The following is a 26,714-nucleotide window of genomic DNA, read 5'->3' on the forward strand; positions in this document are numbered from 1 at the left end:
CTGGGGACCCACATAGTGCAGGGGGAGAAGTGACTCCCGTAGTTGTCCTCTGGCCTACACACACACACACAAATAAAAATTAACGCATCTTAGAGAGAGAAAGAGAGCACTCACAAGTGAGCGAGGCCTGAAGCCCTCCCTCTGGGATGGCTATTGCTGAGACACGAAGCAACGATCTCCTGGTCTGTGCTACTGGGGCCGTCACAGCTGCCGAGATAACAGAGAGGGCTTTTATTGGACTGGCCCAGGACTCTGTTCGGCCTAGTAGCTGGCACCATCTCATAGTGTCTCATGTGCTGCCTGGCTGACCCTGGAGGTGGAGAGGGGGTGCACTGTGTCGACCTTTGGGCTCCTGGGGAAATGTAGCCCTGGCTGTTGCTGAGGGCGCTCTAGGCTCCACCTACACCTGTGGCTTATTTGAGTCTTTCTTAGCAAAAGTTTGAGCCAGAATCAGCTGTCAGGTTCCTAGACTAATTCTGTTCAAGTATTAAAGCACTGAAACAGGTTTTTTGGTTGTTATTTATTTTGAACTCCTCCCCTGACTTTCTTTTGAGACAGGATCGATGTAACCATAGCTGTCCTGGAACTCGCTCTGTAGTCCAGGCTAAAAGGCGTGCCACTAAGCCTGGCTTTGTATTTATTTATTTGTTGTTTTTCAAGACAAGGTTTCTCTGTAGTTGGAGCCTGTACAAGCCTGTCCTGGAACTAGCTCTTGTAGACCAGGCTGGCCTCAAACTCACATATATCCACCTGCCTCTGCCTCCTGAGTGCTGGGATTAAACGTGTGCTCCACCATTGCCTGGCTGTTTACTCCAGGATAGCCTCCAACTTTTTGTGTAGCAGAGGGGACATTAAACTTTCTTTGCACTATTTTATTTTATTTTATTGTGTGTGTGTGTGTGTGTGTGTGTGTGTGTGTGTGGTGATTGTGTTGCCAGGATATATGTATTTGCTTGCCTGGTACCTGCAGTGATCAGAAAGGGGTGTCTGATCCTCTGGAACTGGAGTTAGGGATGATTGTGAGCCACCCACCGTGAGAGTGCTGGAAACCAAACCCAGGTTCGCAGGAAAAGCAGCCAATGTTCTTAACTGCTGAGCCATGTCTCCAGTCCCAGACTTTGGCCTGTGATTGCCCTGCTGGGATTATAGACACAATCACTACAGCCCTGGTGTCTCCTTTTAAAATAGCCAGATTCCCAGGACTTTGCAAAAACACGCGGGGATATCCTGTGTGCCCTCCCGCAGCTTGCCTAATGCAGCACATCTGCCAGACGACAGCCTAGATGGCCAGAGTGCGCCCCCACCTGGCAGAGCGGTGACTTTTCAGACAGATTGCCTTTTCTTTGTCTGATTTAAAGTGAAATAGTTTGCAGAAGAACATCAGGAGTGATGTCTGTTTTGTGTGGAGGGATGTCATGCGTGGAGGGAAGTCTGTCGTATGTGGAGGGATGTCTGTCACCCATGGAGGGATGTCATGTCTGGAGGGAAGTCTGTCGTATGTGTAGGGATGTCTGTCACCCGTGGAGGGAAGTCTGTCGTGTGTGAAGGCATGCCTGTCACCCTTAGAGAGGGACCTATCTCCTCTGCCTAGTACTTTTAGAACATCTGAGTTTGCTTTTCCTATGAGTGTGTCATTTACTATAGCAGCAAAGCTAACTTTCCTACCCCATGACATCTGTCACCCAGATACACTGCTGTTGACACTTTGGTGACCTCTTCCATCCTGCTTCCTGGGTGAGTCTTCTGTCATTGCTCAGGTGTTCCTGAAGGTAGTCCCACTTGTGCTGCCTTTGATATATGACCTGCAGTTGAGCTTCTCCGCTGAGACTGCAGCTTCAGGATGCTCAGCCGCCTTTGGGCTTCTTAGAAGACGGCCCTGCCTGTTCAGAGAAGGCAGTTTTGAAAGCCAGCCATTCCTCTGCCTGCCCAGTCGGTGGAGTAGATCACAGACACGAATCTCCAACAGCTTCCATGGGTCTGGACAGGGTGGTGTGCAGTTTCTGAGGGATTGGCATGATTCCAGTGTCTCCCCACCAGTGAACCTAAGCCTCGTAGCCAGCCAGCATTGTTCAGAATGCTGTCTGTCAAGCCGTGTGCCAGCCCTGCCCTGATACCCTTTAATTCTGTGAACCATCATACCAACCCAGTGAGGCAGCTGTTTTCTTCTCAGACTAAGAAAGGGAGGCCCAGGGAGGTGAAACATCTTGCTGGGTTACCAGCTGCTGTGAAGTGGAGCTGGGATTGCAACCAGCCATGCCAGTAACCTCTGGTCCCCTGTGGTGTCATTGTGTGTGTCGGGGGGGGGGGGGATTGCCTCTAACCTGCTGTGTCTCCTTACAGGGGAGCCTGGGCCAGAATGGGAGATGCCAGAGACATCTGCCCTCACCTTGACTCCATAGGGGAGGTGACCAAAGAGGACTTGCTGCTTAAGTCTCAGGTAGAGGAACAGTCCTCCGGAATTGGGGTTCAGCCTTGGGCTGCTATGGGCTTGGGGAGACTTTGTGAGGCAGGGCAGCATTGCCCTGCCCCCAGCTCTGCAAAGCCTTCTGTGTGTAATGGCCCTGCTGGCATCTGCTTGAGAGCTTTCTTCCAGGCCTTGGGTTCTGCTGCCATTAATCAGTTTAGATCAAGCCCCTGAGAATCACTAATGGCACCATCCATTCCCACTGGGTGCACAGCCTTCAGAAGGAAGGGATGGGCATACAGAGGTGGTTCTTGTTTTTTCTTCTGGCGCTCTGGACAAGTGCAGAACGGCTGAGCCACACCCTAGCCTCCCATATGCTCTCACAGATGTGCCCCTAGCTTGCTCGGGGTTCCTGCAGGGGAAGGTGAGCTTCTTCCCTGAGTGACATGTAGTCATGTCATCTGGTTGTTGATGTGAAATTCTGTAAGAAGACTGCATGGACTGAGGGTGTGGCTCCATGCCTGGGCGTAAGCAAGGCCCTGGGTTGTCAGGTGTGTGTACTTCTTTAATCCCAGCACCTGGGAGGCAGAGGCAGGAGGATCTCTGTGAGTTCCAGGTCAGCCTGGTCTACAGAGAGAGTTCCAGGACAGCTAGGACTTTAACACAGAGAAAGCCTGTCTCGAAAAAAACAAAACACCTCACCTCACTCAGATGAAAGTGCCCACAGGCCCCAGTGTAGGTAGTAGGTTGGGAAAGGAAGGCCTCTGAAGTCAAGGGAGTGAGCAGCGGCTGGTAGAGAGGAGTTCCTGTGTTTCACCCCCTTGGCCGCTTACACCTTTCTCTCTTCCCTCCCTCCATCTCTCAGGGAACCTGCCAGTCCTGTGGTGTTGCTGGACCTAACCTATGGGCCTGCCTCCAGGTAAAGAATCCTCACGAGTCTGAACTCTGGCCTGGGAGTACCTAGCCTCAATGCTACAAGTTCAGGCCCCAGGGACAGTCCCTGGGATGGCTACTCGGGCTGAAAACATCAAGCTGGAGGAGGCTCTGGGCCAATGATTCTGTCTCCACGAACTCTTCTTTTGTGGAGTCTTGCTGGTCGGGCTTCCTAGCCAGGCCTGACTTCACTGTGTGGTCCACTGCCCACAGGCCCTGTTGTGGGGACAGGGTAGAATAACCAGACGGATGCGGTCCCTTGTTAGCATCCAGGGAGTCCCTCAGTGTTGCGATTGTTGTCATCAGAGAGTAGAAGTGGGTAGTTGTGGTGGTACATCCTGGTCTATATAGCTAGTTTTAGGATAGCCTGAGCTACATGAACTCTGTCTCAAAGAAAAAAGAATAAAGGTAGATGTATCAAGATATGCCACTTTTCTCTGGGGTGTAGAATTTCAAGTAATTTCCATTTTTCTCTGTATTTCAAGTAGTAGTCAAATATTCTATAAATATGGGGTAGATTTTATAATCATGCTCAAAAATGTTATTTAAATTTTCTCAAAAGTCCATGTGTGGTAATGCACCTCTTTAATTTCACCACTCAGAAAGCAGAGGCAGGAGGATTTCTGTGAGTTCAAGGCTAACCTGGTCTACACAGTATACACTAGACAGCCAGGGCTAAATAGAGAGACCCCTGTTTTTTTGTTATTTATTTATTTATTTATTTATTTATTTATTTATTTATTTATTTATTATGTATACAGTATACAATATTCTGTCTATGTGTGTCTGCAGACCAGAAGAGGGCAGCAGACCTCATTACAGATGGTTGTGAGCCACCATGCGGTTGCCGGGAATTGAACTCAGGACCTTTGGAAGAGCAGGCAATGCTCTTAACCACTGAGCCATCTCTCCAGCCCGAGACCCCTGTTTTTTTAAAAAACAAATACCCCCTCTTTTTTTTTGAGACAGGGTTTCTCTGTGTAGCCCCTGGCTGTGCTACAACTCCTTTGTTAGCTTCGAAATCAGAGGTCCACCTGCCTCTGCCTCCCAAGTGCTGAGATTACAGGCGTGTAACCCAGCCCTCCAAATTTCCCGTTCATTCATTCATTCATTCATTCATTCATTCATTCATTCATTTATTTTCAGGATCTCTCTACACAGCCCTGGCTGTCCTGGAACTCACTCTCTAGATCAGGCTGGCCTCATACTCATAGAGATTTACCCTCCTCTGCCTCCCAAATGCCTCCCAAAGGCGTGCACCACCATGCTCAGAAAAATAAATCTTAAACAAAATGACTGCAGCACTCTGGGTGTGATAATGCAGACTGTACTCTAGCATGTGAGAGCCAAGGCAGGAAGATTGTCACAGGTTTGCTTTCAGCCTGGTCTGCATAGCCACCCGGGTTATCTGGCCTGCCTGTCACCAGCAGAAACAAAAGAATAAGTCTGTGCAGAAGTTCTAGGACCCCAGAGGGACCTTGACCTGTCACTCAGAAATGAGCAGGATTGTAGTCCACCGGGTACCCAGGAGACAACCAGAAGGGCTCACAGAGACGTGCTCCTGCTTCATGGGAACCCCAGGTCCTCCAAAGGACAGATGTGGGAGCCTGATACAGCAACGGTGTGCTTTGACCATGGCTTTCAGGTCATGGCCAAAGGTCATTCCTAGACTGTCCATGACACCAGGCACTCCTGGAGAAGGGGGACTGTGGTGGCTGACTTCCAGACTGGGGAAAAGGCCCATGAAGGAGACTCTGAAGCTGGGTTTGCAGGGAAGGTGGTTCTGGGAGAGACAAAAGTGAGGCAAAAGGTGGGTCAGAGGTGATCTGACCCGGTTATGGGACATTGGGTTAGTGCTGGACTCCGGCTGTTGCCACCCTGTATTTTGAATACCCCATGCCCATTCAGTGTCCCTTGTTCCTTGCTCATGAAGTAAAGGGACAGGCACTGGCCCCAGCATCTGGGCACAGTGTCTACTTAACTCAGTGCAGGGCCACTTATTTTGGTGGCCACATTCATCTTTGATTACTAGACTTTTGTTATTTTGGGATGGGAGCTCCTCAGTCACATGTTGGATAGCACCAAGTCACACTGCCTTGGGGTAGCTAGAGTTACTTTGCTGACACTGGCTCTCTCTCCAGGTCACCTGCCCCTATGTTGGCTGTGGAGAGTCCTTTGCTGACCACAGCACCATTCATGCACAGGTGGGTGTGGGGATGGGAAGGCAGGGCACAGCCCTTGCCACGGCCTCCTGGCTTCACCTGCCCTGGGCCTTGAGAAAAGAGGGGTCGGTTACTGCACAGTTGCTGTGGAATTGCTAAAAGGACAGCAGGCCCACACTGTCCCTGTCTGGTGGATGGAGGATGGGCTAGCCTCAGCTCCTGGACACTGACCAGGCCGCCTCTTCCTGGGTGGTGGGGGGCCATGTTGGGTCAGGGCACCTGCTTGGCCAAGTTGTCTTGAACCTTATTTAGGCTCTTACCCTGCAGGTGAAAAAGCACAACCTGACTGTGAACCTGACGACGTTCCGGGTGTGGTGCTACGCCTGTGAGCGTGAAGTCTTCCTGGAACAGCGCCTGGCAGTCCACCTGTCCAGCTCCTCAGCCAAGCTCTCAGAGCAGGTAGGAGCACAGTGCTCGGGCTGGTTGTTGGCAGTATGATCTGAGCCAGGGGGTCCAGCGGAAGTATGTGACAAGGAGCTCTGGTCAGCAAGTACTCACTGAGCCCAGTTGTGTCAGGGCCCATGTAGGGCTGTGAGAACACAGAGGAGCAGGAGCAGGGAAGACTGGGGAAGTGCATGGCTCCATTCATGGCTCTGGAAGGGCCCAGCAGAGTCACAGGTAGTCCCTGGCAGGTCCCACACCTAAAGTGTATCCTGAGGAACCTGAGAGTAGTTACTGTGGCCTGCTCCTCTGTGGACGCCCCTGTGAGAGAACAGCTCTTCCAGCAGCAGAGACTTCCTCAGGATGGCAGACTCAGCCCTGGCCTGCCTGGGTATTTGTAGGGGTCAGCAAGCCCATCTGTAAGGCTAGATTAGCAACCCTGGAAGAACAGGGAGTTATGGGGTGGTGTGGGCAAGATGTGTGTGGTCTGTGGGTGTGTGGATATGTACAGGTGGGGATGTGTGCATGTGGCTCTGTTGCCTCCTTGCTGAGACGGCATGCCATAGCTAAAAGTGTCTATTGAGTACAGTGTGACCGGGAGATGTTTGTGAAGTCTTTGTTTTTAGTTTTTAAAAAGAAGGGGGTAGAAGATTGTATTTTTCTTCTGCGTGTGCAGGTGTGTTTGTGTGCATGAGTTCAGGAGCCTAAGGAGGCAAGAGGGAATTATCAGAGCCCTGGCGCTGGGGTTGCGGTTGTGAGCCTCCTGGTGTGAGTCCTCTGCAAGAGCAGTGTGTTCTCCTCCCCACTGAGATGACTCCCCGGCCCTGAAGGTTTTCAGGCTGTGACATTGTATGATGTCCCTTGTTGGTGTGTGTTAAATGGTAAAAATGTACAGAAGTGTACCGCAGTTAGCAGTGCTTGCTCAGGAAACTGGGATTGTGTGGTTTTCTTCACTCCTCCCCACCCCCAATGTCTTCTAAAGGAACACAGTTCTTACAAATTACAAGTACGGCAGTTCCCAGAGATGGTCCCCAGTCTCCCCTTGCATGACACCCTTGGCTTTGTTGGGCTCACTTAGTACTGGCTGTATGCTGAGGGGCTGTAATGCTTCCCTTGGGAGGAGGTGAGTGCATTCAGGTCCCCCTCTTCACCCCAATTTCCTCACTTGGGTCTTTAACACAGGACTCCCCACCACCCTCCTACTCTCTGAGAGCCGTCCCTATTGCTGTGGCTGACGAAGGAGAGTCTGAGTCTGAGGATGATGACCTGAAACCTCGAGGTAATGGCAGACAGCACGGGAAGCCAGGGGCTTGTCTCTGCTGGCTCCGTCTGCCGTGGTGCAGTGAGCAGGGTGGGAGACACACAGGACGTGCTGTCCCTAGAGATGTGCTCCTCTCTCTCAGCTGCTTGAAGCTGTGTGTGTGGCCTCCTCGTCTGTGTGGTTTGGAGTGTGAGCTGGGCAGAGTAGCTAAGGGGCCCTTTTATGTGGCACACCCAACCCTGCTTAGGTGTTCTGAGCAACAGCCGTGCTGACTTCTGGGAGATCTCTGGGGTGGGATACAGATTTGCCGCGGACTTGGGGTGGCTAGAGCTCAGCAGAGGAGCTTGTGAGGGCCCTCTGGGCAGGGCTCTCAGTTCTTCTCCATGTTGTTTTCAGGCCTCACGGGCATGAAGAATCTGGGAAACTCCTGCTACATGAATGCTGCCCTGCAGGCCTTGTCTAATTGGTAGGTTGTCCTCTCCTGAGGGAAGGGCAGGAGCTGTCCCAGGCAAAACCCTAGAAGGAGTAGCAGTCTCCGCTCTGTGCATTGCACACTGGCCATAGACATGGGATAGACACACTTCCAAACCCCTAAACCCAGGCATGCCCAGTGACTGCCGTCCCTCACAGGACCAGGGAGGAGGAGGCATGATAGGCACAGGGGTGCTCAGCATCCCTGGTTGGGGCAGGGTGCAGCTATTTCGTGGAGGGTTGGCCTAGCATGTGCGAGTCCCTGGTTCCATCCTAATACTGTGTCCATGTGGTCTATCTGCAAGAGAGTAAGTTCATTGTATTGCAGTCTTGTGGGGAGTGTAGGCCAATGTTTACTGAAGTGAGGGGTGCAGAACCTGGCAGATGGAAAGGGAGGTTGCCAGATGGGGTGCAGGCCCATGTAGTGGCGGTCTCTACAGGGTTGTGATTGAGAGTATGTGTGTTCATTGTTACACACACACACACACACACAGCTGACACAGGAATGGTAGAGCAAACTCAGCAACCTTCCCCTTTTCCTGTATACAGTTGCGTGTTAATTAACATATAGAAAGGAGGGGAAGAGGGAACAGATATGCATACCTAAAAAAGTCTGAGCCGGGTGGTGCTGGCCTTTAATCCCAGCACTTGGGAGGCAGAGGCAGGTGAATCTCTGTGAGTTCGAGGCCAGCCTGATCTACAGAGTGAGTTCCAGGACAGCCAGGGCCGTTACACAGAGAAACCCTGTCTTGATAAACCAATCCCCCTCCACAATAAAAAAAAGTTTGGAAGGACAGCCCCCAAAGGTTCACAGTGACAATATGGTCAATTGACATTGTTTGTATACATTTGTTTAACGTGCATGTATGTGTGTGTGTATGCTCATGCGTGTGAATGTATGTGTGACAGTTTCTGTAACATGTAGAAAGTAGAATTGAGGAGGTGCCCTCCCACCTGACAAGTCCTACAGTGTAGGCTCAGGGAGAGCAGGGGCACCTTTACCCCTGTTCTTTCAGAGTCCCAGTCTCAGGACCTGTGGCCGGGAGCCTGGATCTGACTCAGGAGAGATGGGTGTTTGTTTCCTGTAATAGACAAGGCCTTCCTGGCTCTCAATCCTAGGGGCCCACTGTCAGCAGTTTCTCCCCAGGCAGAGGCAGGTGGATCTCAGTGAGTTTGAGGCCAGCCTGGTCTACAGAGTGAGTTCCAGTACAGCCAAGAAACTGTCTGATCTATACAGAGAAACCCTGTCTCGAGTGTGTATATGTGAGCATAGGTGGATTTAGGTCCCAGGGATCGAACTCAGGTCACCAGGCTCAGTGACAGGCACCTCTATGTGCTGAGCCATCTCTCCAGCCCTAATCTAGTTCTTTCTAAATAACACTGTTCCTCCCATTTCTCTTCTGTCCTGACTCTTTACCCCCAACCCAGCCCCCCACTCACTCAGTTCTTCCTGGAGTGTGGTGGCCTGGTACGTACAGACAAGAAGCCAGCCTTGTGCAAGAGTTACCAGAAGTTGATCTCTGAGGTCTGGCACAAGAAACGGTGAGTGTCCGAGTGTGACCTTGGCTAGATGTGTGGGGCTGGACTGCTGTGCTCTCTTGGCGGAGCGCTTCCTCTGGATGGTTCCATGGCACATGAGTGCTCACAGGCAGCCTGCACTGCACCGCTAAGCTTACTAGTTCTGTTGAAGAATGGGGAGACAGAGGCACAAAGCTGTAGGCATTATTGTTCCCAGCCACAGAGCTGGTGACCATGGAGCCTGGGTGACAGCTGTCTTGACAGATGTCTGTGCGGAGACCCGCAGACCATATTGCCTAGTGTCAGGTGTCAGTTGAGGCTGTAGTTGGGGATGGGGTACTTGCACACAGAGTTTTGGGTGTTGGCCAGGCCATGGTTGTGGCAGGGTGAAGTGAACTTAAAAGATGAGAAGCATGGTCTCTGGGCAAGCGGAAGGTGAGGCAGTTGCTTACAGACCCTCACTAAGTTCCTCTTTACTCCTGCTTCACATCCTGACCCAAACCTCGCTTGGCTTGTTCTGGGCCTTTCGACTTTCTCCCCCTTTCCTGAAGGCCCTCCTGTCAGCCGCTTGCCAGCCTCCCTTACTGAGCATGGCTGACTCTCCCTCTTCTCTGGCCCTCCTCCCGGCAGCTGCAAAGGTTTATAGCATGCCTGCCCTGTTCCTTTTCTCTCAAACTGCACCAAAATAGTCCTCAAGCAAACAAAAGCAAGCAAACAAAAAGAACCAATAAAAGTAAAGAAAGATAAGTGAAGGGGGGGGGTTGAACGCACTCACAGGCACACACTAGGCCTTGAAATGGGCAGCCAGGCAGTAGTGGTGCACACCTTTAATCCCAGCACTTGGGAGGCTGAAGCAGGTGGAGCTCTGTGAGTTCAAGGCCAGCCTAGTCTACAGAGTGAGTTTCAGGACAACCAGGGCTACACAGAGAAACAGTCTTGGAAAAAAAGAAAAAGAGAAAGAAAGAAAGAGCACTCTTCCACAGGTCGGAGGTCAGAGCTTCTTTTGGTGTCCCTGGGTGCACTTCTGCCTTTTCTTCTCTGGACACCACTAGGCTCCTGAGGTGTCCTCTTTAGCGGGGAAATATTAGTGATACTATTTCGTTGTTTTGTGAAATTTTAGGTTTTTCAGCAATGGACATTGTGGGCTTGTCTCCTGGCCAGTGGGGCCAGTGGGGGTCGTGGGAACTGCCCCTGTGGGTACCTGATCTGCCTTGCTCTGTTGCCACACATGGCGTAGGTCAAGGCTGGCCACCTGTGCTAGCAGGTTTGGTCTCCCCACAGGCCAAGCTATGTGGTCCCCACCAGCCTGTCCCATGGGATCAAGTTGGTCAACCCGATGTTCCGAGGCTATGCCCAGCAGGTAAGCTGTCTAGCTGCTTGGGACACTGGCCCAGCCAGAGCAGACCTCATAGCAGGCAGAAAGGCCAGGCATCTATTGTCAGAGCTTTTCTTACTCAGGAACATGGTGTCTTCCAGTAACCTGCTGTCCTTTAGCTCCAATTTACAGACAAGGAAACCGAGGTTTAAGGGACCAAGTCACTCATGCCAGCCACACAGCAGATACGCAGTGGGGAGGGCACCCAGCCTCCTTGGATGTTTTTTATTTTTATTATTTACTACTTATTTAGTGTGCGTGCGTGTGTGCATGTGTCTGTGTGCATGCAGATGAGCGTGTGCATGTATGTGGAGGACAGAGGTTGATGTTGGATGTATTTTGTGAATCAATCCTCACCTTACTATTTGGAGACAGGGTCCCTTACCAGCCTGGAACTCACAGGCTAGACTTACTGAGCTGACAAACCCCAGGTCCTCCAATCTTGCCTCTCTAGCTCTGGGATCATAGGTGCCACTGCGCCCCAATGTTTATGTGGGTATGGAGAACAGACTGGGGCCTGCAGGCATACCCTGCAAGCACTCTACACATAGAGCCCTACTCTTTCTTTTCTGGCCGGGGGTGGGGACTTTTTTTTTTTTTAAGGTTCCTGCTATGTAAGTCTGGCTGTCCTGGAACTCACTATGTAGACCAGGCTGGTCTTGAACTCACAGGTGTGCTCTACCATGACTGGCAAGAAAAACTTTTAGCTCAGAGTGTATCTTTGAGATCTACCATACATAGCATTCTGCCCAGAAAATCACAAGTAGGCGTGAAGACAACACCCTTGGTCCCAGCACTCAGGAAGGCAGAAGCAGGCAGATCTCTGTGAGTCTGAGGCCAGCCTGGTCTATAGAGTGAGTTCCAGGGCAGCCAAGAAAGAAAGGAAATCATGGAACCAAGAATGTGCTATGTGAGTTCTCAACCCATGCCGAACCCACAAGACCTGTGGTGTGGCAGGGGCTCCTGGATAACCTGCAGTCAGAGCTGGACGTGGCTGGGCCACCTCTTCTGCTGCCTGTATGTTGGTCCCTCAGATGCAGTGGTGGGCACTAGAGATGCCTGCACTCTCTTGACTGCCACCCAGCTCAGGCTGGGGCCCCGGGGTATGTGCTCAGATCTTTGGAGTGGGTGCCAGGCTGTCTGCCTGAGAAAGTCCATGCTGCCTCTGTACTACCTGTTCTGGGAACTGGTGACTGCAGCTGCCTGGGCTCACTGTCACAAAGGGACACATTGCTCCCATGTCACAGGTGAGCAAGGCTCAGAGAAGCTACACATTACACAGCACACAGGGCAGGAGAGGGGTAAGGGACAAGCTGAGCCTGTCCCTTACTGCAGAGTGACCTTTATTCTGGATGGCGCTGTGCTGCCCTCAGCCAGGGTGGGATGCTGCTTGACTGCTGTGTGACATCATCTCTTCCAGCTGGGCCCAGCAGAGGCTGCTTTCCCTGCTCCTTGTACTTCCACAGACACTTCTGGTCTGAAGCCAGGCACAGCTGTAGCCTCTCTATGTGGACATAGGAGATTTTGTGCTTTCATGTGGGTTGAAAGCTTGGCAAGGGACAGAAAACTTTTTTTCTTTTTCTTTTCTTTTCTTTTTTTTTTTTTTTTTTTGAGACAGGCTTTCTCTGTATCCTATAGACCAGGTTGGCCTGGAACTCACAGAGATTCACCTACCTCTGTCTCTCAAGTGCCAGGATTAAAGGTGTGCACCACCACTGCCTGGTTGGAACTTTTATTTTTTAAAAAAGATGTGTGTGCTCTGTGAGTTCGAGACCAGCCTGGTCTACAGAGCTAGTTCCAGGACAGGCTCCAAAGCCACAGAGAAACCCTGTCTTGAAAAACCAAAAGAAAAAAGAAAAAAAAAAAGATGTGTGTGTATGTGTGTGTGTGGTGTGTGTGCATGTGCAAGCACTTGTACCCGCAGAGAGGTTGGAAGACGACCTCAGGGACCATCTTTGTGAACACCGCCCACAGTGACTTTCACTGGTGTGGAGCTCACAGATGGTGTGGTTGGGTCTGTCTCTCCCTCGGCAGTGCCGAGACTCCGAGTGCATGCCACCGCATCTGTTCTTGTTTTCAATGTTGATTCTGGTTCTTGAACTCAGGTCTTATGCTTGGCGTGTCAAGCACTGTGTTGAGTGAGCCATTCCCCTAATCTTGCAAAAATAAGAAGTAGTGGGTGGTAGCTGAAGACGTGTTTTCATTCATATGCCTACCCTCCTGACGGACAGAAACCGCTTGTGTGTCCCACTGACCTCTCCTGGGGTCAGCTGGCTCTGGATGCCTGTGAGCCTGTTTCCCTCATGTGGCCCAGGAGTAGCTCAGGCATCATCAGATTGCTGCTGGGCTCGGAGCACATGTCTTCCAGTGCCCTCAGCCCTTGAGGTCAGCTGCTGTCACCACCACCTCAGTAGGGTGTCTCTGCAAGCAAGCTACCTCCCAGCTTCCTGCAGGGCTAGAGTAGGTACGAGGCCCTAAAAATGACACCATCCTTCTGGGGGAAGCAACCTGATCTGTGTCCTGCCCGTGTGAGCCAGGAGAGTGGGACTCTGCTTTCAGGGCCTCTCCTCCTGCCGCTGTGTCGCACACATGGTGGTGATGTGGGGGGAAGTAGGAAGATGCACCGGTAGAGAAGGGATCAGCTTGGCTGCCTGGCCTGTTGGGTAGCACTGTTCAATGAAGTATTCTTAATGTCTGGCTGGCCATGTTCTATCCCTTGACCCTTCCTGGGTCCCTGACACACTGCTGACCTCTGCCCAGGGAGCAAGGAGACCTCAGTGGCTGATGTGCTGCTCATCTCTCTTCCCAAACTGTGCAGGAACAGAGGCGAAGTTGGTTCTGTGGTTTACGCCCAGGACCCTGGCTCTTTGTGTGCTGTGTGACCTGGGAGGAGTCCCATAGTCTCTCTGAGCCTTGAATGGTGGGGACTGCCAAGGGCCTCTTGTCTGCATAGGTGCTTGCCAGGTCCTGCTAGAGGTGGCTGGCGACCTTATGGGCAGAAGCAGCAGTGCCCATGTGGCTCTTGTGTCCCTGTAAAGCCCTAGTGACATGGCTCTGATTGCAGGACACCCAGGAGTTCCTTCGCTGCTTGATGGACCAGCTTCATGAAGAGCTCAAGGAGCCCATGGTAGCTGCTGTGACTGCACTCACTGATGCTCGGGACTCAGATTCCAGTGACACGGATGAGAGGCGTGATGGCGACCGAAGCCCATCAGAGGACGAGTTTCTGTCCTGTGACTCCAGCAGTGACAGGGGTGAGGGTGACGGGCAAGGGCGTGGTGGAGGAAGCTCGAAGGCTGAGATGGAGCTGCTGATCCCAGAAGAGGCTGGCCGAGCCATCTCTGAGAAGGAACGAATGAAGGACCGTAAGTTCTCCTGGGGCCAGCAGCGCACCAACTCGGAACAAGTGGATGAGGATGCTGATGTGGACACGGCCATGGCCTCCCTCGACAACCAATCCAGCGAGACTCAGCCACCATCACCAAGGTCCACCAGCCCCTGCCGGACCCCAGGTATCAGTCAGCCAGATCACTGGTTGGGCCACTGGGAAGTCACAGCCTGTAAGCCCTGTGTCAGTTGCCTGCCTAGCTGTAGGGTGGGGGAGACTCTGCCTCTGAACCCTCCTCACAGTGCCTACCTTGTCTGGAGCCTCAGCTGGAAATATACTGGATAGCTTTGTCCCAGTGTGTTTGATGGGGTTGGAGCTGGACATAGGGGGCGGAATGGGGAGGCTGGCATTATTCCTGGGGGGAGATGCCAGATTCTCTTGCTCTGGCCCCAGAGCTGGCATGGAGGGCACTAGCTTTGCTGCCCTGGCCCAGTACTTCCTCCTTGCTGTCCCCAGAGCCAGACAACGAAGCCCACATACGCAGCTCCTCTCGCCCCTGCAGCCCTGTGCACCACCACGAGGGCCACACCAAGCTGTCCAGCAGCCCTCCTCGTGCAAGCCCTGTGAGGATGGGGCCATCGTACGTGCTCAAGAAAGGTTCGGGGGCAGTCATGAGCTCAGCTGGGGATGCCATGGTGGCCAGTGTGGGGCACTTACAACCCCGGTCCAGGCTGTGTGCTGCTCACCTGAGCCTTTAAACCCAGTAGCAGCCTTGGGATGTGAGAGGGAGCCCCATTTTCTATGATAAACAGTGGTGCTAAGGCGTCAACGGGTGACGTGTATAATCAGTCGTGATCCACGGTGAGGGCTGCACAGTGTGGCTGAGGAAGCTTCTTGTCTGTGCCTGTGCCTGCCATGCCAGGGAGACTGGCCTAGTCCTGTGCTGTGTTCCCAGCCCAGGTGCCGAGTACTGGTGGCCGGAGGCGGAAGGAGCAAAGCTACCGCAGTGTAATCTCAGACGTCTTCAATGGCTCTGTCCTCAGTCTGGTGCAGTGTCTCACCTGTGACCGGGTGGGTGCCCAGGGAAGCTGGCATTGTTTACCATGTGGGGTAGGGTGGACTCTCCCTTGGCATTCCTACCCCAGGAGCAAACTTTCTGCTTCACCTGCTGGGGCAGTAGATACTGGCAAAGGTGGGCACCAGGCGGGTCTTTATCCCATAGGTATCTACCACAGTGGAGACATTCCAGGACCTGTCGTTGCCCATCCCTGGCAAGGAAGACCTAGCCAAACTCCACTCTGCCATCTACCAGAATGTACCAGCCAAGCCAGGTGCCTGTGGGGACAGCTACTCCTCCCAGGGCTGGCTGGCCTTCATCGTGGAGTACATCCGACGGTATGCTGGGACTTCAGCCCGGCCTGACTTTCCTGGGTCTACCAGCAATGCAGGAACAAGCATCCATGGGGCCAGGGAGAGTCTATGGATCAGGGGAGCTGGAGGCCAAAGAGGTAGATGAGTTAACTGGGTTCAGGGTCTTGGTCATTTTGGGATAGCCTTGACTAATGCTCCTTTAAGGTGGAGGGTAAGTGACAACCCAAAGAGTGGCCAAGCAGCAAGTAGAAGTGAGGCAGCATCTGGGTCCAGGTGTGACCTGGAGAGTTACAGGCAACTTCCTTAACCCCCAAGCCAACTGGCCTAGGGGAAGGGCACATAAGCTGGCCCTGCAGAGCCTGTGGACACAAAATGTCTAGTCCTGGGCCTCTAGCCTCCAGCTGCAAGTCAGCTGCTAGTGTGGACAGCCCTCAGCCACACCCCCATACCCAGGCCTCATAGCGCCTATCACCCCTCTCCTGTCTGTCTAGGTTTGTGGTGTCCTGTACCCCCAGCTGGTTTTGGGGGCCTGTTGTCACACTGGAAGACTGCCTGGCTGCTTTCTTTGCTGCTGACGAGCTGAAGGGTGAGTGGCCTGGCTGCCAGAATGGGAGCTACAGGGAGAGGGGACTGCATAGAGCCCAAGGCTAATGGACCCGTGGCCACTGTGCTTTCCAGATTAACCCTGTTAGATTCCACTGCCAGCCTACGGGAGGTGCACCCCTGTGACCCCAGCACTTCCGGGGGTGGAGGCAAGAGATCAGGGTTTAGGATCATTCTGAGCTATATAGTGAATTCAAGACCGGCCTGGGCTGCATGAGGCTGTTCCAAAGAAACACATGAGATAGATGTCCACCTGCTACCCGCCAGGGCAGGCTTAGACATCTGCTGCCGTCACTCTTGGCCGTTGGCCTGTTGTTACTTTCTACCAGTTGGGTGGTGGAGGGGGTGCTCCACTTGAGCTTTGTGCTTCCTTGGTTATTAACGAGGTGGATTTTTCTGTTTGTCTTTGTTTTGAGACAGGGTCTTGTATAGCCCATGCTGGCCTCGGATTCATTGTATAGCCCAGGTTGGCCTTAAACTACTGATCCTCTCTCTAGCCTCCTCTTCTCCAGTTAAGCTTGTAGGTTGTCACCACTGTGACCAGCTTGAAAGCTAAAATGTAATTTAAAATATTTACCCCTTTACTTAATGTGTGTACATATACTGCCCTAGTATGAAGCAAGAAGACAGCTAGGGAATTGATTTTTGTCTTTGCAGCATGTGGGTCTTGTGATCAAACTCAGGTTGTCAGGTTTGGTGACAAGCACTTTTGCCTGCTGAGCCATGTCACTAACCTCATGATTTTTAAAAAAATTCTTTGGGTTTTTTTGTTTGTTTAGTTTTTGGGTTTTTTTTTTTTGCTTTCTTTTCTGATTGAAAAATGCAAATAATACCAATTTTGCCACAATAACTATTCTTATTATTTTTAAAATTTTTTTGAAATTAATTAATTAGTTAATTAATTAATTGAGGCAGGGTTTCTCTGTATAGTTCTCACTGCCCTGGAACTCACTCTGTAGACCAGGCTGGCCTCACACTCCTAGAGCTCTGCCTGTCTCTGTCTCCCGAGTGCTGGGATTAAAATTCTGTGCTACTACCACCCAGTGACGGTTTACATTTTTAGAAATATTTTTATTGCTCTGTGTGTGTCGTCACATGTCACACTGCACATGTGGAGGTCATAGGACGATCTGAAGTTGGCTCTCTGTTTCACATGTAAGTCTCAGGGACGAACCCAGGTCATCTAGCTCAGATGAGCCATCTCTCTGGCCCCGAGTCCCTTTGGTTAGCAGTGTGAAATGGGAACTCTGCCTGTTGAAGGCTCGAGTCCACCACCTGCCTACCTTCAGTGCTGGGCTCCCTCTTCCTTGCCTCCTGCCTTTCATTTGTTTTTAGTTCTGCCCATGTGAGAAGTTCGGTGCTTCTAGGGTCAAATGAACCTCTTTTCTTTCTGGTTCTGTCTCTGGAATCCTGTCACTTCCTGCCAGTATTTTTCACCTTAAACATAATTCATATTTGCCCTTTCTGTCCCCGTTTTCTATGCCTGCTGACCTCTGGCCTTTGCTCGTCTACATCAGGTGACAACATGTACAGCTGTGAGCGGTGTAAGAAGTAAGTTGTGCTCTAGGGCCTGTTCCCCTAGTCCTCCCCAGGGTTTCCCTCAGCCCTGTGCTAACCTCCCAGATGACAAGGGTCTGGAGGGGACTGTGCCTCGGTCTCTCTGCTGACTCCCTCCCCACAAGACACTGACCATGGCTTTTCTGTCCCCTTCTGCAGGCTGCGGAATGGTGTGAAGTACTGTAAAGTCCTATGCCTGCCCGAGGTGAGCAAGCCACCTCGGCCCTGTTAGGCTGGGGTCCACGTGGGTAGGTGCTTGAGTGGCCTGTGGGACCGTGTAGAGATTGACCTGTCCTGTACAGATACAGAAGGCCATGAAACTCGCGCAGGTGCTTTGGGGGAGAGGTGTCCTCTGCACTTCAGTTCCCTCTTCTGTTTGGGGGCTTGCTGAGGCCCCAGGTGAGCAGAGTCAAGGCTCAGGCTGCGGGCTGGCTGATGTCCTGGAAAGGTTCCTTAGAGTCCCCAAACCAGTGTCAGAGTTCTTGAAAAGTAAACATGGCAAGCTGGGGCCGAGTCAGCTTCCTGAGGGCCCAGCCCAGCTCTCTGTTGGCCCCTCTGGCAGCTACACCATAGGCTGTCAGTTCTCATGAGAGAAGTGGGCTGTTGACTCCCACATGGGGGTCTCTGACTTGTGTGATGGACCCCATGCAAGTCCAACAGGCCTAGGTCTGTGTGGGAGTCCTATCCATGAGCTTCCCTGTCATTTTCCCCAGTTGGCCAGGGTGACTGGCCCCTGCCCTCTCCCCTCAGATTCTGTGTGTCCACCTGAAGCGCTTCCGGCATGAGGTAATGTACTCCTTCAAAGTCAGCAGCCATGTTTCCTTCCCCCTTGAGGGACTCGACCTCCGCCCTTTCCTGGCCAAGGAGTGCACTTCTCAGGTCACCACCTATGACCTTCTCTCTGTCATTTGTCACCATGGCACAGCAGGCAGTGAGTATGCCCCGCACTCCAGCCCGGCCCTCCTCCACTGCCTAGCCCCTGTGGTCCACATAACCTGTTGCTTGTCTACCAGGTGGGCACTACATTGCCTATTGTCAGAATGTGATCAATGGGCAGTGGTATGAATTCGATGACCAGTATGTCACCGAGGTCCATGAGACGGTGGTGCAGAATGTGGAGGCCTACGTACTCTTCTACAGGTGGGCCTGGTGGGGAACCCCAACCAATGTGTCTGTCTGTGTCTGCAGTTTCTGCAAGCCAGCTTTCCTGTGAGAGGGTCAGGCCACTCCCCCAGCATGCCACGGGATGCCTCTGCATACATAGCATGGCCTGGTCTGACTTGGTGTCCATGCACAACCTGAGTCCGGGTCTCTTGGCTCATACTGTACCCCTGTCTATCCCAGGAAGAGCAGTGAGGAGGCCATGCGTGAGCGGCAGCAGGTGGTGTCTCTGGCTGCCATGCGGGAGCCCAGCCTGCTCCGGTTCTACGTGTCCCGAGAATGGCTAAACAAGTTCAACACCTTTGCAGAGCCGGGGCCCATCACCAACCATACCTTCCTGTGCTCGCATGGAGGTGAGCAGGCTGCCCCTGGGGGAGGTGTTGCGGTGGGGGTAGCTGGGCCCAAGCTCCAGCTCTCTCTTCTGTGCCTCCCCTCACAGGCATCCCACCCAACAAATACCACTACATCGACGACCTGGTGGTGATCCTGCCGCAGAGCGTCTGGGAGCACCTGTACAGCAGGTGAGTGCTGGGAGCTGGCTGGAGTGAGGTTGACCCCGCTGCCCCTGTTCCCTGGGCAGCACAGCAGCAGCCCCACCTTCTGCAAGGAATCCAGTCATCCCATTGGCTCCGCAGTGGAAAGCCCTTGGATATTGCTTTCAGGGCTGAGGTGTGGGGGTTGGCTTAGACCTCTGACCTCTACCCAGCACAGGCTGTCTGGCATGGGGCCCAGACTGGCCACACTGAGGCAACTGCTCTAGTCTGGGGACTTGTAGGTCAGTGACACTAAGAGCAGGCAGTCCTCCCATGGCAGCCCAGTCCAGCCCCAGGCCCCAGTAGAGCTGGGTATGTAGAGTCTGCCCCCGGAAGGAGCCCCCTCCTGCCAGTTCCCAGTGGGTGGTGGGAAAGAGCCCTTGATCCTGTAAGGCTCCTAGGCCAGGACACTCATCTCCTACTGCAGCCTGACTGCACCCATCTCCTACTGCAGCCTCACTGCACCCAACTATCTCCTACTGCAGCCTCACTGCACCCATCTATCTCCTACTGCAGCCTCACTGCACCCATCTCCTACTGCAGCCTCACTGCACCCATCTATCTCCTACTGCAGCCTCACTGCACCCATCTATCTCCTACTGCAGCCTCACTGCACCCATCTATCTCCTACTGCAGCCTCACTGCACCCATCTATCTCCTACTGCAGCCTCACTGCACCCATCTATCTCCTACTGCAGCCTCACTGCACCCATCTATCTCCTACTGCAGCCTCACTGCACCCATCTCCTACTGCAGCCTCACTGCACCCATCTCCTACTGCAGCCTCACTGCACCCATCTAACTCCTACTGCAGCCTCACTGCACCCATCTATCTCCTACTGCAGCCTCACTGCACCCATCTATCTCCTACTGCAGCCTCACTGCACCCATCTATCTCCTGCTGCAGCCTCACTGCACCCATCTATCTCCTACTGCAGCCTCACTGCACCCATCTCCTACTGCAGCCTCACTGCACCCATCTATCTCCTACTGCAGCCTCACTGCACCCATCTCCTGCTGCAGCCTCACTGCACCCATCTATCTCCTACTGCAGCCTCACTGCACCCATCTATCTCCTGCTGCAGCCTCACTGCACCCATCTATCTCCTGCTGCAGCCTCACTGCACCCATCTCCTACTGCAGCCTCACTGCACCCATCTCCTACTGCAGCCTCACTGCACCCAACTATCTCCTACTGCAGCCTGACTGCACCCATCTCCTGCTGCAGCCTCACTGCACCCATCTATCTCCTACTGCAGCCTCACTGCACCCATCTCCTACTGCAGCCTCACTGCACCCATCTATCTCCTACTGCAGCCTCACTGCACCCATCTATCTCCTACTGCAGCCTCACTGCACCCATCTATCTCCTACTGCAGCCTCACTGCACCCATCTCCTACTGCAGCCTCACTGCACCCATCTATCTCCTACTGCAGCCTCACTGCACCCATCTATCTCCTACTGCAGCCTCACTGCACCCATCTATCTCCTACTGCAGCCTCACTGCACCCATCTCCTGCTGCAGCCTCACTGCACCCATCTATCTCCTGCTGCAGCCTCACTGCACCCATCTATCTCCTGCTGCAGCCTCACTGCACCCATCTATCTCCTGCTGCAGCCTCACTGCACCCATCTATCTCCTACTGCAGCCTCACTGCACCCATCTATCTCCTACTGCAGCCTCACTGCACCCATCTCCTGCTGCAGCCTCACTGCACCCATCTCCTACTGCAGCCTCACTGCACCCATCTATCTCCTACTGCAGCCTCACTGGTGGCCCGGATGAAGCCGAGCTCTGGGTACCTTTTGCAGAAAAGCAGCCCTGAGGACCCTTGCCAGCCTTTTGTGCTGGGAGAGTGCTAGAGGGCACGGGCTGAGGCGGGGAGCAGCTCCCCTGCCTGATGCTGGCTCTCTCTCCCTGCCCGAGCAGGTTCGGGGGCGGCCCTGCTGTGAACCATCTGTACGTGTGCTCCATCTGCCAGGTGGAGATCGAGGCGCTGGCCAAGCGCAGGAGGATGGAGATTGACACTTTCATCAAGGTGCATTTGGGGAACAGGGACTTGAGGACAGAAGCCATGTGCAGTCAGGCTGAGTAGGAAGTGCTCTGCCAAGTAGTAGCAGGTCAGGAATGAAGAGAAGAGGCCTTGGCGTTAGAGAAATGCCAACGTGCTCTACTTGCACCTGCTGTGGTGGCTCAGGCCTTTACAAAAAAAAAAGTGTTAGACAGTGAACCATGTGAGTTGATGTTGCATTTGATAAGTGGAGAGAGAAAATAGCATCTTAGAGAAAGTGCTAAAGGCATTATCTGCTGTAACCTGGTTGGTCAGTGCGGGAACTAGCCTTTTCTTTGAAGTTTTTTTTTTTTTTTGGTTTATAGAGACAGGGTTTCTCTGTAGCTTTTGGATCCTGTCCTGGAACTAGCTCTTGTAGACCAGGCTGGTCTCGAACTCACAGAGATCCACCTGCCTCTGCCTCCTGAGATGTGTGCCACCACCGCCCGGCTTGAAGATGTATTTTATGTATTTGAATGTTTTGCCTGCATATATATGTTATCTCACCATGTGCATGCTTGGTGCCCTCAGAGGGTATAGAAGAGCATTGGAATTGAAGTTATGGATGGTTGTGAGCTACATGTGGGTGCTGGGAATTGATCCTGGGTCCTCTACAAGAGCAGCCTGTGCTCTTAACCACTGAGCCGTCTCTCTAGCTTTTTGAATTTTCTCTTTTTTTGAACATGTCAAGGAGTCATTGATTTTCTGCGTAGGGCATCTAGTGTTTGAGAGGCTCAGGGGCTGGGGTGGGACTTTGAAAAGTCATGAGGAAAGGGACAGATTGACTGCCCTGCCTGTCTCTTCCTCCCCCCAGCTGAACAAGGCCTTCCAAGCCGAGGAGTCTCCCAGCGTCATTTACTGCATCAGCATGCACTGGTTCCGAGAGTGGGAGGCTTTCGTCAAAGGGAAGGACAGTGGTGAGTGGTGCGTGCCTTCTGCAGGGCAGCCTGGCAGGTTTGGTGCTCTATTCCAGGGATGCAGAGAGCACAGATTCCAGCAGGCCTGGCTGCCGCTGCTGCTCTCCCAGCCGCTACGGTAGAGCATCCTTCCTACCCTGCCTCCTCTGTCCACTCCTGCTGACCCCTGGGAAGCCGCTCCTCCCTCCTGCAAGACCATGTCCTTGGGATACTATTGCCTCCTTGCCTCCTTGGTAGATAGCTTTAGACCTTTAGGAAAGCTGAGGTACTTGTTTGATCCCTTGAATTTGCAGAAATGAAGACAGCCAGCCGGGCGGTGGTGGTGCACGCCTTTAATCCCAGCACTCTGGAGGCAGAGGCAGGCAGATCTCTGTGAGTTCGAGGCCAGCCTGGTCTACAAGAGCTAGTTCCAGGACAGGAACCAAAAAGCTACGGAGAAACCCTGTCTCGAAAATACAATAAATAAATACATACATATATACATACATACATACCGCCCTGTAATTACTGAGCTATCTATCAGGATTCCTCTAAGTCACCAGCAAAGAGTAGCAGACTTAGATCTGGGCCACCTTCGCAGTCACACAGGCTCTTGGGGCCTGGCAGGTTGACAGAGCCCACAAGTGTCCTGCCTGCTTCTCAGAGCATGAACAGCCAGTACTAGAGAGGCTGTTGGATCTTTCCCCAGCCCCATCCTTTGCTGGCTGAAACAGTCAGGTGACCGTGCTTGGGAGCATAGTCCTGGGGTTCTTTCCATGGTCTGGCTTCTGGCCTTGCCTTTCTCCAGTTCTGAGCTGGGCAGGTCTTTCCAGCTGCCGGAACCTCTGTCCTGTGTAAACAGTTTCCATTTCTCATAGTTGCTGGGGGCTAGATGATAGTAGACCAGGAAAGAACACCAAATAGTGGCAAATACCACTGATGCCCTTCACTAAAACATTGGTCTTAAACAACCCCATGCCCACCATATGTACCCTCTTCTGGGTCCAGAGTACTAAGAAACTCAAGAGAGAAGGCTTTGGTTCAGGAAGTATCTCTGTTAGCCTTGGCTCTGCCCTCTGTGGGCTCTGAGTAGGAAGCCTTGCTGAAGGATAGTACTGCCTGGAGCACTGAACCTCGTGCTCTCTGTCTATTGCAGAGCCTCCCGGGCCCATTGACAACAGCAGGATCGCTCAGGTCAAAGGCAGTGGCCATGTCCAGCTAAAGCAGGGTAAGTCTCCCAGCACCCCTAGCCCAGCCAGGCTGTCCTTCGTACCTTCAGGCCACGCCACCAGGTTACCTTGAGGTCCTGCCTTCCAGGAAGTTTTGCCAGCTGTTATCAAAATCCTGTTACCCAAATCCAGGCCCAGAGGCCATATAAGGGGTTCTAGCAGTGCTTGACCCCTATGCAGGTCTGATAGGCCCCTCACCACACCCTGCCTCTTATGCCTCTTGCTAGCCTGGTCAGTTCTAACCCTGGGAAACAAGAGACAACAGCCAGAGCCATGTTCTCTGGGCCCCTTAGAAGAAAGGGCTTTGGGGAGGGGTGTGGTCATTCGCTCTCCCGTCTGGGGCACCATGCCTGTCCTCATCCTCGCAGTTCCACTACCTAGAAGATGTTTCTCCTGAGGACTGTTATGCAATGTGGCCTCTGTGTAAGCGTGCTTCTCCTGTTCCACAGGGGCTGACTATGGGCAGATTTCTGAGGAGACCTGGACCTATCTGAACAACCTGTATGGGGGTGGCCCTGAGATTGCCATCCGGCAGAGTGTGGCCCAGCTCCCAGACCTAGAGAGCTTGCATGGAGAGCAAAAGATTGAGGCTGAGACCCGGGCTGTGTGACTTGGGCCAGGCTGAGTGGCTGTGGCTGGCCCTACTCCCTCCCAGACAGCCCTGCATCCCTCTGCAGACTGCATCCTGCTGAGTGCCCACTGTCCCCGAAGGCTGGTATCTGCCATCCCCAGAGGGTGTGTCTGCCCTGCAGCTGAGCTGCTGTGTGCCTGGTGCAGAGACTAAGTGCGGCTGGGCCGTCCGCAGCGAGAGATGCTGTGCCGGGAAATATATTCTCTGACTTCTGAGGACTCCGGCTGTCGTCGCCCTTTCCCCAGACTTGCCCTCTTGCTAGCTTGGGCCCAGCTTTTGTCCCAGGAGCTCCATGCTGCCCCTCAGCCAATGCTGTCCCCTGGGATGAGACTGGGTGTGGCTCCCATCTTTTGGGTATTTTCTGCTGGGTACTTGGTCCAGTACCTTAGGGACTCACAGAGGTAGATGTCCATGCACAGGAGACAGAATGGATGTGAGGGGCTCTGCATGGTGGCCATGTTGGTTACCATAGCCTCCTGGAGGTCCAGGCTGCCCTGTGTTGGTTGTTGACTATAGATACAGGGCTCATGTGGTTGGAGTGGAGAAAGGGCAACTTTTGCTTTTAGGGGACCTGCCACCTTGCCGTGCTGAGCCCACTGGCAGATGGGTGTCATTTGTCCTGTGGAGAGGCTCCTGAACCCCTGGGGTGGGGTTGACAGATACCTTATGCACTGGTGCAGTGTTGGTTGCTTGCTCAGCTTCCTGTGTGGCCTAGAGTGACCCTGATTCTCCTCTTCCTGTACCTCCCCCAGCCTTAGTGTCTAGGGCCACCTCTGGGGAGATGTGATCTGTGGCTGCTCACACAGGCACTTGCCCAGAGGTTCCTGCAAGGCCACTGCAGAGGTATTGGGACCCCCTGAGCCTTGAGAGGCTGTCCTGTTGCTGGGGTCCTTGAGAAGTCTGGACAGAACATCTAGGTATGGGGTGGTGAGGGATCCTGGGACCAAGAGGCCTTCAGAGGGCAGTGGCCTCCACTCTCTGCAGAAGTGGGTGCCTGCAGCCCAGGCCTGGACATTTGGTGGCCCCTAGACCTGCTTCTTCCCACTGAGGTGGCATGTGGATCCGTGGACAGCTGCTGCTGGGACTTGCCCCGTTGGCTGCCATCTTTGGAAGTCTGCTGTCAAGCCCTTGGCTCATTGCACTACTGTGATGGTTTGTGTTCAGAATGTCACAATAAATATTCATTCCTCCCCTGCCCCTAGCTTGTCCTGTCGCTTATTAACTAACACGAGCCAGAGGCCCCGTGGAAGCTCTGGGGAGGAGGCTGGATCATTTGAAATACCAACTGTTTCTTTCCTTTCCTGAAACCTGTCAACCACAGGGGCCCAGTAGGGATATGTCTAGTGGCCAGCATACCTCTGAAAACCTCAGCAACAGCCTGCAAAGTAGCTACAGAGGCACAGAGCCTTCCCCAAGACCTCAGGCCTCTGGACCTTAAGCAGTATGGTCGTCATCCCTGCAGCTCTGGTCCCATTTGCTTTTGTTTTCTGGGGAAGGATTTGAAAGTATTGCTTTGGAAGCACTGAGCTCTGGACTTGGGAGGTGGCTCAGTGGTTGAGTGTGTTCTGGGGCCCACATTTATTCTGTCCTATGTGGAAGAGCAAACTGGCCACTGGCATCCCATAATACTGAAGAGTTAGGAGTGCTCGGAGTAGAAACAAGGGCTAAAACCTTCCCAAAGCCAGGGGTAGTGATGTACTCTTCTAGTCTGGCATTTGGAAGGTAGAGGTATGAGGATCTGGAGTTCAAGGTCGTCCTCAGCCACGTAAGGAATTGGAGGCTAACCCGGGCTATAGGATTCCATCTCAGAACAAATCCACCAAACAAGGAAATACATATATAGGACTGGGAATGTACCTCACAGCTGGAAGAGTGTTTTATCTAACACATATGAAACCCTGGATTGCAGTCCCACCACTTAATTCAGGTATGGTGGAACCTGCCTGTAATAGAAGCAGCCTATAGAGCAGGTAGAGGCAAGAGGATCATCCTTGGCCGCATCTTGAGTTGCAAGCCAGCCTGGACTCCGAGACTCCCTGCACCCTGCCTCTTCAAGCCTCTGTTTACAAGTTACTGCGTGTGTGGAGTGTTTCTAGAGATGTTTCAGACATACTCACTTCCGAGAGCTACATACGTTTGAACCCATAGTGCACTCGTGGACGGCTTCCTATGGAGGAGGAGTTCTGTCTGGAGTTAATTCAGGGGTTTGGCAACATTCATTGCTTGTACTGCGGGACACTGAGCTAGAAATAGACAGTGGTTTGCCTCAAAACACTTGGGTAGTTCCCCTTGAAATAAACGCCTAGCTCTTCAGCAGCTCCAGTGAACCTAGATCTGCTAGGCAAGGCATCCTCGTTGAGCAAGGCAGGAAGTTCCCAGGGGCTGGCGAGCTGGGGCCAACTTCTGGCCCTAGGGCTGAGTCTCCAAGGAGGAGCCAGGAAGGACTGACTGTGCCTCTCTGTGGGAGTGAGTAGCCATCCCTGCAGAGCAGGTATCTGGCACCTGAGGGCACATGCAGGTCCTAATGGTCTGTGGTTCTGCCCATGAACTTGCGCGAGCTGCAGCAGTAAGGATGTGCCTTACACCCATTCTATTTTAAACCCAGGGCAAACATGAAACTACCCTGACTCTTGCATGGCCTAATTTTGAACTAGAAATAAAGTAGAATTTTAGCATCAGGCTTCCTGTCTCCAGGACCTTGCTTGATGGATCAAGGGGAGCAGGCACAGATGCACTGATACCCGCAGAGAGCCTGAAAAGGAGCTGGCAACCTTGAGTAAGTGTGCCA

The 26,714-nt window shown here is 52.9% G+C and overlaps 1 protein-coding gene across 2 annotated transcripts in view; it reads left to right on the forward strand.

Annotated features, from left to right (window-relative positions):
* The window catches only part of Usp20 (ubiquitin specific peptidase 20), a 31,886-nt gene extending 6,764 nt beyond the window's left edge, over positions 1-25,122 (forward strand). The window contains exons 3-26 of one of the 2 annotated variants that reach the window (XM_075985740.1): positions 1,687-1,734; positions 2,341-2,437; positions 3,270-3,323; positions 5,479-5,541; positions 5,827-5,958; positions 7,123-7,219; positions 7,598-7,667; positions 9,101-9,214; positions 10,472-10,550; positions 13,630-14,077; positions 14,410-14,550; positions 14,849-14,964; positions 15,116-15,288; positions 15,756-15,850; positions 17,385-17,418; positions 17,584-17,629; positions 18,175-18,355; positions 18,438-18,564; positions 18,769-18,938; positions 19,025-19,106; positions 21,050-21,158; positions 21,985-22,087; positions 23,223-23,294; positions 23,745-25,122. In XM_075985740.1, the coding sequence (XP_075841855.1) occupies positions 2,357-2,437; positions 3,270-3,323; positions 5,479-5,541; positions 5,827-5,958; positions 7,123-7,219; positions 7,598-7,667; positions 9,101-9,214; positions 10,472-10,550; positions 13,630-14,077; positions 14,410-14,550; positions 14,849-14,964; positions 15,116-15,288; positions 15,756-15,850; positions 17,385-17,418; positions 17,584-17,629; positions 18,175-18,355; positions 18,438-18,564; positions 18,769-18,938; positions 19,025-19,106; positions 21,050-21,158; positions 21,985-22,087; positions 23,223-23,294; positions 23,745-23,905 (2,748 nt within the window). In that variant the 5' untranslated portion in view covers positions 1,687-1,734; positions 2,341-2,356 and the 3' untranslated portion in view covers positions 23,906-25,122. The remainder of the gene's footprint in view (positions 1-1,686; positions 1,735-2,340; positions 2,438-3,269; positions 3,324-5,478; positions 5,542-5,826; positions 5,959-7,122; positions 7,220-7,597; positions 7,668-9,100; positions 9,215-10,471; positions 10,551-13,629; positions 14,078-14,409; positions 14,551-14,848; positions 14,965-15,115; positions 15,289-15,755; positions 15,851-17,384; positions 17,419-17,583; positions 17,630-18,174; positions 18,356-18,437; positions 18,565-18,768; positions 18,939-19,024; positions 19,107-21,049; positions 21,159-21,984; positions 22,088-23,222; positions 23,295-23,744) is intronic. The other variant, XM_075985741.1, reaches the window with a different exon arrangement.
* The last annotated feature ends 1,592 nt before the right edge of the window (positions 25,123-26,714 follow it).

The sequence above is a fragment of the Microtus pennsylvanicus genome, chromosome 9 (genome assembly GCF_037038515.1).
Source record: "Microtus pennsylvanicus isolate mMicPen1 chromosome 9, mMicPen1.hap1, whole genome shotgun sequence".
NCBI lineage: Eukaryota > Metazoa > Chordata > Mammalia > Rodentia > Cricetidae > Microtus > Microtus pennsylvanicus.